Below are 9146 nucleotides of genomic sequence, written 5' to 3'. Positions count from 1 at the left end.
CAATCCAAAGGATATAGTGTAGGTATCCAAGATCTTTCATTTCAAACTCAGCTGAGAGTTTGGATTTGACAGAGCTACAACCTTGGCTTCATTGCTTCATGTCAACATCATATCATCAACATATAGAAGAACAAGAACAATGTCCTTCTCTTTCACCATGTAGTAGTAGAGAGTATAATCTACATTACTCTTTTGGAAACCTTGATCTTTGAGCTGCTCATCAATTTTGCCATACTAGGCTCTGGGAGCTTGTTTCATACCATATAGGCTCCTCTGCAGTTTGCAAACAAGATTCTATGTTCTTTCTTTGACATAACTTGCAGGCTGTTGCATGTAGACTTCTTCCTCAAGCTAGCCATTAAGGAAGGAATTGTTGACATCCATTTGCCACAATTTCCACTTATGGAAGCTAGAGAAAGGACGAACTTGGTGGAATTTTTCTAAGCTACTGGTGCAAACGTCTCTTCATAATCAACCCCCTATTTTTGAGCAAAATCTTTAGCCACAAGTCTTGCTTTTTACCTGTCTATCTTTCCTTACTTGTTGTACTTCAGCTTGTATCCATTTGCAGCCTATGGTTTTCTTGTTGGGTGGAAGTAGACACAAATCCCAAGTGTGATTCTTGTGTAATATAGTCATCTTTTTGTCCATTGCATCTGTCCATTCTTTCTCATCACATGCATCCTCATAGAAGAAGGGTTCATCATGCTGGAGTCAAAGATGTTAAGAGAGCATAATTAGTTTGTTGTTCAAAGTCTAAATTGTTACCTCTATGATATGTTAGCCTTTGCGACTGCTTTTTGTCTCTGGTAGACCTCCTGAGGGATGCTTTGTGGGCATAATTAGTTTGTTCAAAGTCTAAATTGTTACCTCTATACCATGTCGAAATTGCAAGGACATGAAGAAATACGACACAACGACCAGCACATTGGATTGAATGAACAAGTTAAAAACTGAATCAACATTGTTTATATTTCTGAAGATGAGATACAAAAGTGATAAATTCTAACTCTAATCTGTGGACGGCGGGCTAATCCCAAAAACCCTAACCCTAGTACTAAGGAGCTCAAGCAGCTCGTTGACACATCGTGATCGAGACTTCATCTCTACCAATGTAATCAATTAGGTGTGACCAAAAATTCTACAGCTTCCTGTCAGCTAAATTGCGGCGGCGGTTAGGTTAGGTTAGCTTTGCAGAATTATCTCTCAAGACAACGATGATCAGTAATTCATCCTTTCATCGTGATCGAAACTTCATCTCTACCAATGTAATCAATTAGGCGTGACCAAAAATTCTACAGCTTCCTGTCAGCTAAATTGCGGCGGTTAGGTTAGGTTAGCTTTGCAGAATTATCTCTCAAGACAACGATGATCAGTAATTAGGTGTGACCAAAAATTCTACAGCTTCCTGTCAGCTAAATTGCGGCGGTTAGGTTAGGTTAGCTTTGCAGAATTATCTCTCAAGACAACGATGTAGGGATTCTGTTCACCAACTAGGTGGAGCATTTCTCCAAGGCTTTGTAACCTTAGATGGTGTGAATCTTGCATCTTTTAACAATGTTTTGAATGCAATCAAAAAATTGCCAAGTATTATGTATTGTGCTTTTTTATTTATTGTCAAGATGGATTGGAAATTTCTTTTATTTTTGTAATGTTAAGCTCTCTTTTTTTTGGTAAGGTTTTTTTCTCAGCTTTGTAATCCCAGGTTGGTAAGCTAAGGTTTTTTTTTCTAAGCTTTGTAATCCATGGTTGGTATGCTAAAGGTAAAACCTTGCTTATTTCACTATTAATTAATTGATAGTGAAAAAGTGAAATAGGTGAGCATGAGATGATAGTTCTTTTATACAAAGGAAGATGGTATCTTTTATCAACTGAAACTAAAAGAAAAAAGACCTCATCACAGTTTTGGGATCTAAGTTAGGCCGGTGCCCATAACATTTCCATCCCAAGTTTGTCGATGCAGTCTCATAAAGAAGATGTAGCATTGTAGCTTTTCTACATATGACAGTCTATTCATCTTTCCTCATACATATTGAACGTCTCTCATGGGAGAGTATATGGCACAGCACCTTAAAGAAGCTTGGACCAGCCTTGCAGCGGCAGCAAGGCAGCTATAGATTCTAGGGGAATTCAATTCTTATACATGGGATATGGTGGGCATGGTTGTTTTTTCCTCTTCTGGTTTTGCAATATACACATCCAGCCCAAAATTCAAACAACAATTGCCTAACACATTTGTCAGAGGAAACATCACCTCCTAGGTATTCTATACTCGTGCTAGCTACCTCAGTTTGATATCCATGTATCTACTGTGCAACCTTCTGCTTTACCCTTGTTGAATGCTTTTCGGGATAAGGTTCAGTTCTTGCAAAGTGAAAAAGTTAACATTTGGTGATTGGGGACACATGCATAGCAAGATTTAGAACCTCTTTTATGTGTGGTGTATGAACTCATTAGAGCTATAAAATTTGGCTGACTTGTTGGTGCTTGGATCAATGCAACGAGCTCTTGATTATTGCTGTGTAATTTAATTGCTGTGTTTTGATTGATCTCTTGTCTATTCTCAATTCTTAGTAGTAGCCTAATCTTGGATTTGATTATGTGCTATGAATCATCCTAGCCATGTCTTCACAAGATTAGGGAAGTTTAGCCTCATCAGTAATCTGGTTGGAGTAAGATAACAATTTTTTTAATGGGTGCCAAGCTTCATCTTTAATCAGTAGGGCTTCATGAGAGAGAGAGAGAGAGAGAGAGAGAGAGCTTATAGAGACAAATCTTCTGTGACCAATGCCTCTGTGCTGACATATAACAGGTGATGTAGATTATTGGGCACAGAGAAGCTCTGGGCATTGGACACAGAGAAACTTATATAGCATTGGTGCACACATTTGAACAGTACTGGACTTGAAGGAAGTCTATGTGTGAGGCACTTAAGACAATAGGCTAGGATAGATCACATTTGGAAGACCAAGGGGCTACCAATAATATCAATGGCTGCATCAGATGAAACGCAGGTCTGAAAAAAAAAACTCATCATATGTTCTGGACATGCTCTAGCATCTCAACATTCACTAAGGCATGTTCCCGAGTCATTGCAGAGTAAATGGTGTGTCTCCCAGACCATAAACGAATCACTCAATCTTCAGTTATGGATCACTCTTATTTTTGTAAGTGAGACACAATTCTTAGAACAAAAAACTTTGTTGGAAAATTTTGATTTTGCATGTGGGATAAGCTCCTCAAAGGATTTTGTTCAGTATGAACAGTAAGGTATGATTTTGCATGTACAGGATATGGGCTATGAAAGTAAAGAGCACAATTGGCAATGATACAATGCCATGGGGAACAACAAGTAGACTTCAGAGGAAGCATAACACTAAAACCCATTGGCATGGAAGGCTTTATTGAGCCCATTGGCATGACTGAACTCATCACATCGCACGCAAAACGGTGAAATTTGAAATTAAGAATCAAAATGCAGCTCAAAATTTACATTTTAAATCATCATGTGAATGAAAGTTGTTGCAAAACAAAATGTAAATGTGTCATAAATATGCATGAAGGATGTACAAGATAAAGATATCCTGACACAAATGCTACAGCTACCCTGACAGAACAATTGCAAAACATTTTCCAGCTAGACTTGCAAAACCCCTTTTTATCTTCTCCAGGTCTATGATAAGCACATAAGCCCAGTGCTCCTTGAGATGCGCGGCTAAGCAAGTCTCACCACCCCCATGTCTTTAGATGTTAATAATGCAGCACCTCTGTTTCAGTACATCTGTATTATCATCACTCCTGGACAACTGGCTCAACTTGGCTTGAGGCCGAGGGCTGCAAATTGATCAAAAAGCAAACATGAAGTAGACAGATTTAATAGACCTGCAAAGATAATCTCAACTAGGATAGCAAAGAGGTGTTATGTAATGAGGATTTTTAGTAGCCCAAGTGAGTCCCTAAAAATGATTTAGGGACTCCCTGGGGGGCACCCATATCCCTTCATTACATGTTAGTAGTGAGAAGGAAACATGATAGAGAAACCAATTTATGACATTGACAAAGAAAGCAAGACATGTGACTAAGGTACCTTGAGAAAGTGGGATAGGATACTCTATCGATAATATTTCCGACTTGGAGGATGCAGAATCCTTTGATTGGTTCATTTTTCTGTCCTTGGTGTGTACTAAGCCTGAAGAACCTGACAATGTACAATATGACTTCTCTTTCCCATTCGGGAAAACTTCGACCACAGGTCAGAAACAAAAGATTTCAGCTGCCCTCTCCCAGCTATGGTCTCCCATAGTTGCTCTTTCTTTCTGGGACCCTCAGCATTCGCGACATCTGCAATACTGATACTCATGTTGTTGCGAATGATGCACAGCTTGCCACCAAGAGGAAGCAATGCAGCTGCCTCCACATCCTTAGAATTTCCCAAGTGAACCTTGCTGTCCACAGATCTACTCCATGACTCGCTCACATTGTCATAAACCCTTAGCTTGCAACCATCTGGGCAATCAAGAGCATAGAGCTGCCCATGAAGGGAAGCACTTGGATTATGCCACCCGGACACAAGGCCATCACCAGTCACTGACCAGTGATCTGTTGCTGGAGTGTACACCTCATTCATTACTTGACGGTGGGAGCTAAGACCCTTGACAAACCATTTGCCACCATAGACTACTCCAACCAAGGGCATTATTGCAACAGTCATGTCGGCTATGAAAGCCCACCTGTTCTTATTAGGATCATAGACCTCTGCTGATCTCAACAGATGTTGCACACCCTCACATTCACCCCCAGCCACATACAAGCAATTATTCATCACACAGCACCCGAAGAAGTGCCGCCGGCGCTTCATATCTGCTGCTTTGTGCCACTTGTTAGTTCTGGCACTGTAAAATACAACTCGCTTCATTGAACCACTTATGGGATCCTTGCCTCCAAGCAAAAACAGAAGGCATCCACTGAGAACAGCACAACCAAACCCAAGGGCCTCACAAAATTCAGGAGGAATGGGTGGAAGCGGTTGCCACAGTTGGTGTATGGGATCAAATGCATGCCATCCAATTTTGTTGTCTCGGTCACGCTTTATGACATAGATCCATTCTTCCGCCATGCCTAGCTTGTATCTCAATGAGTAGAAATAATTGTTAGCCAAAAGACGATACCACTTTTTGCAAACAAGGCGGAGAAGGGAGTGGAAAATTCTAGGGACTCGGATCAAACATGCTATTGCAAGATCATCAGGAAGCCCAGGTATGTAAGGTGTTGGCACTCTGTTGCGCTCTCTCCTCAGAGACTTGCTTCTGGGAGTGCGAATGGTTGTCTTTATTCCTGGTTGGATGCAATGTCTGGTTCCGGGCACACATTTCTTTGCCTCAGCTAGAGCGAGGGCAACATCCCCTCCACAATGGCAAGCCGCAGTCTCAGCCTGCAAACATGTCTCTACAGTCATATAGACATCTGTAGCATGACAGAACACACACCAACATATATTAACACTTCTAAAAACTGAACACAGAGGTAAGGTGAGCTGACCTGAGCCCGAGGGATCCCTCGATACATGATATGAGCTGAAGTAAGCTTCATGCCCAATGCCTTTTATGAACCACAAATGAGTGGGAATGGCCCCCCTTCTGGGCTCCTTTCAGGAACTAAAATGCAAGAATGAAATAATTATGATGTCTCCGTACCGGCTATGCTATGTCATCAATGGCTCCTTAAGACTCTATAACTTAAGGTAAAGGTCTAGACACATAACACACCATTCACACACGTACATGAAATAATCTCTTACATCTACAAACTAATCAGACCAGCTACTTCTTCTCTTGCCCTATACTATTCCATGCTGGAAAACAATGTCCGCTGAGAAAGAGCCATAATGAGCCTCTCCAAGTAGTAAAAAGAGGCTTCTGGGTATAGGCCAGGTCAGTTCTGAAAGAGAGGAGAGAAAGAAGGTTCCTCATAGGCTAATTTCTTAAAGAATGTAAACTCACTGCCTTCCTTTGTCATGAATAGATGCGAAATTGGCTGAGGTAATTGGATCTTGGAGAGGCCATGACAAGCTGGGGCCTCCTTCAAAATTGTGAATGGGCCTTCTCTCTGTAGCAGGACGAGGAAGTCCACGCCCTCACTTTTCCAATGGGAGAACAGTTGCTGCAATGAGTGGCAATGGGAGAACAGTAGCTGCAATGAGTGGGTTCGAAAAGAAAGATGGCCCAACTACAAAAGAGTGGGTAGGGTTCGAATCCTGCAAGGACGCAATAAAGTAAACAGCTCGAGATCTCAGAATTGACCCACGGCCCGAAAGATGCAGTTTTGGAGTAATGGAAACATCAATGAAGATGGAGACAAAGAGAAAGCTTTTGAGAACTGTAGCTGGCTGCTACAGATGGAAAGAGAGACGTCTGATTCCAACCCAATTCATAGTTTCGCAAATTAATAAGTGAGTAGCAGCCACAATGCCAAAAAAAACGTACCCGAGTTGCCAGCGCCAGATGAGCGAGCTCTTGCCTTGGCTTCTGAACAGTCTATCTACACAGAAAAAGAGACAATTTTGAGACCAACCCACTTCATCATTCCGCAAATTAAGAAGTGGGTAGCAGACGAATACGAAAGAAAGAAAGGCACCTTCCTTGATGAGGTGCTTTGCGATGGCTATGGCGGAGGTGCTGCACACACACAGAGAATCACAATGAGACGGTCGACCCCCTTCAGAAGCAAAAGGAAACAAGCCATGGTGACGACGATGAGAGGAGGAAGACGAGTCCTTCGTGCACGATCTTCATAATTAGACTGTTTTTTTAAGGGCCCCCATCATCAACGGTCCCTAGTGCCTTATTAATGTCCCCCCTTGAAGGCTTCAAGTAGGCTTCAATCTAATCACCTCACCATGGTAAATTCTCTTAATGTCTCCTTTAGTGCCTTATTAATGCCCCCTTGAAGCAGACTTAAATCTCCATTGAATAGAAATCTCCTTACTGTCCCTTTAATAGAATTAAAAAATGCTCAGGTAAACGAGGCAAGTGCCTATACCATACTCCAAGGCTTCCACTTCCTTGTCTCTATCACTAGACAATTGATGAGCTGTTAGTGAGTGTCAACTACCTACACGAAGATCATCATCCTTTTCTTCCCCACAAACTTTGTCCGCCACAGCCTGGCCCTACGAACCTTCTTTGTGCCACCATTGCTCATCAACCACCATTTTGTGACCGTGCCACATGTGCTCTACCCTCTACTTCTGTTTTCTTATTGCAATAGGGAAAGAAAGGCTGGCTATGGAGACCTGCTAGCTTCTAGCTCTCCCTTTGAAAACCGGCTAGCTTCTTAAACAAGCCATCTCTAAAGTACACCGTAGAGGAGGCCTCCATGCGTTTTCACCATGGGGAATCACTCTTAAAACCTTATCCCACCACTCCCATACGATTTTCCAAGGAGGAAGTCATTATGTGCTTTAGGTTCAAACCACTCTCTCTCTTCACCTTTTTTTTTCCCAAGAGAGTGCATTTATGTGTGCCATATGTGATGTCATCCGTCGTGTAGCCCCTACGTATCGAACTTGGGTCCTCATCGTGGAACCCGAGGGTTGTACCAGTTGAGCTACACGCTCGTTCAGCGACTCTCTCTCTCTCTTCTTATTGCTAGAGCTTCACTAGAGTAGATATTAGAGTATAGATGCCTTTTTTTTTTTAAGAGTTTGGCGTTAGAGAAGAGACGGGCTTAGTACCCATGGGACCCAGGTTATGGGTTCGAACCCTGCTGGCTACCCGATTCATGTGTCTTGCCCGTGATTTGTGGGATAAGGGGAGTATAGATGCCTTTGAAACATACGTTTTTCAACATAGGCCATTCTAGACTCTAATACCTACACAACCAATAAAGGAGATAAGATCTTCCCACACTCTCATCCACCTTGGCATTAACTTGTCTCCCTCCTTATGTCAAGGGGAGGTTTTCCTCCACATGGCTACATACTACTTCTTATATTTGTTGGTAGTGCGTGCGTGCATGCGTGTGTGTGTGTTTTTCGAGAGGCAACATGAGAAAGGGTACTCTTGGCATCTTTGCAAGTAGCATTAAATTCCAAGGATCAAGAGGGATGTTGGGTGCAATAGTCATGTCAGAAGTGGCTCCTTGACAATTTGTGCATGTAAAGCATGGGTCTACCATGAGTTAATCGTGAGGATGGCCAAAGAACATATCCCTATGTGGATGTGCAATTCCGCACTTAAAACACTAGATCTAGCCTTATTGTTTCTTGTTAATAAATCCTTGAGTAACATTTTAATTCATACATCTTTATTAGTAAACTAAGACGGATAAGACATGAAAACAAGCTTAAAATGACCCCCCCCCAACCACATATCTCTTGTCAAAGCCTCCCCTTCAATCTCTCTCTCTCTCTCTCTCTCTCTCTCTCTCATTCCCACAATAGTATGGCATGCAAACAAGCTTAAAATGACCCCCCCCCAACCACATATCTCTTGTCAAAGCCTCCCCTTCAATCTCTCTCTCTCTCTCTCTCTCTCTCTCTCTCTCTCTCTCTCTCTCTCTCTCTCTCTCTCTCTCTCTCATTTTTCCATTTGATTTTTATACGTGTTTAGCCTTCTTGGAGCAAGGGTCATGTGGGAAACTTACCGAATCAGAGCAACGAACTCAAGAGCTTCACCCTCGCATGTGGAGACCTGCTCTTTGTTGCACTCTCACACTTGACATTGTCGGATCTTCCTCCAGTGGGTGGTGCAAACTGCTCCTCTCGTGAGACGAAGTTCGGAGTGGCAATCCTCACGTGGTGACCATCTCTCATGTTATGACCTTGCTTTGCAGTTTTTCTATCCTCTTTTGAGGAGTTTCAATATAATTATTAAATAGAATAAAAACACTTAGCTACCAATATGTCCCATTGGTTGGTAAAGATGTAGAGTGAGTTAAATGATTATTAGTAATAAGAAATAAATGAGGGGGATTCAAGGGAAGAAGGACACAACCAACAAGGTGAACTATGTGCTCCTTTTGATGCTACCTGATTATTAATGAATAATTATTAGTAGCAAGAAATAGGTGAGGGGGATTCAGAGGAACAAGGACACAACCAACAAGGTGAGGGGGATTCAGAGGAACAAGGACACAACCAACAAGGT

General features: G+C 42.1%; 1 protein-coding gene across 2 annotated transcripts; it reads right to left on the bottom strand.

The window, feature by feature from the left end:
• Nucleotides 1-3478: 3478 nt before the first annotated feature.
• LOC147609481 (F-box/kelch-repeat protein At1g55270-like) lies at nt 3479-6844 on the bottom strand. Of its 2 annotated transcripts, none has more exons than XM_086787749.1 (5): nt 6634-6844; nt 6483-6537; nt 5539-6253; nt 4088-5431; nt 3479-3834 (listed from the first exon to the last, which is right to left on the bottom strand). In XM_086787749.1, exons 3-4 carry the CDS (start codon nt 5587-5589, stop codon nt 4184-4186), a joined length of 1299 nt encoding a protein of 432 aa, XP_086643875.1. In that variant the 5' UTR covers nt 5590-6253; nt 6483-6537; nt 6634-6844; the 3' UTR covers nt 3479-3834; nt 4088-4183. The 2 variants fall into 2 exon arrangements, with proteins under 2 accessions (XP_086643875.1, XP_086643877.1); XM_086787751.1 differs by having other exon boundaries at nt 6483-6533; nt 6634-6764.
• Nucleotides 6845-9146: the final 2302 nt, after the last annotated feature.

The sequence above is a fragment of the Cibotium barometz genome, chromosome 51 (genome assembly GCF_041138505.1).
Source record: "Cibotium barometz isolate CiBa-2024 chromosome 51, ASM4113850v1, whole genome shotgun sequence".
NCBI classification, from domain to species: Eukaryota; Viridiplantae; Streptophyta; class Polypodiopsida; order Cyatheales; family Cibotiaceae; genus Cibotium; species Cibotium barometz.
This window is presented reverse-complemented; position numbering and strand designations above follow the sequence as displayed.

Excerpts from the sequence above, each read along its gene's own strand:
- LOC147609481 (XM_086787749.1), bottom strand. The coding sequence starts at position 5,589 with ATGAAGCTTACTTCAGCTCATATCATGTATCGAGGGATCCCTCGGGCT. Across the intron at positions 5,432-5,538 it reads GAGGGATCCCTCGGGCTCAG|GCTGAGACTGCGGCTTGCCA; the intron begins GTCAGCTCACCT and ends ACATGTTTGCAG.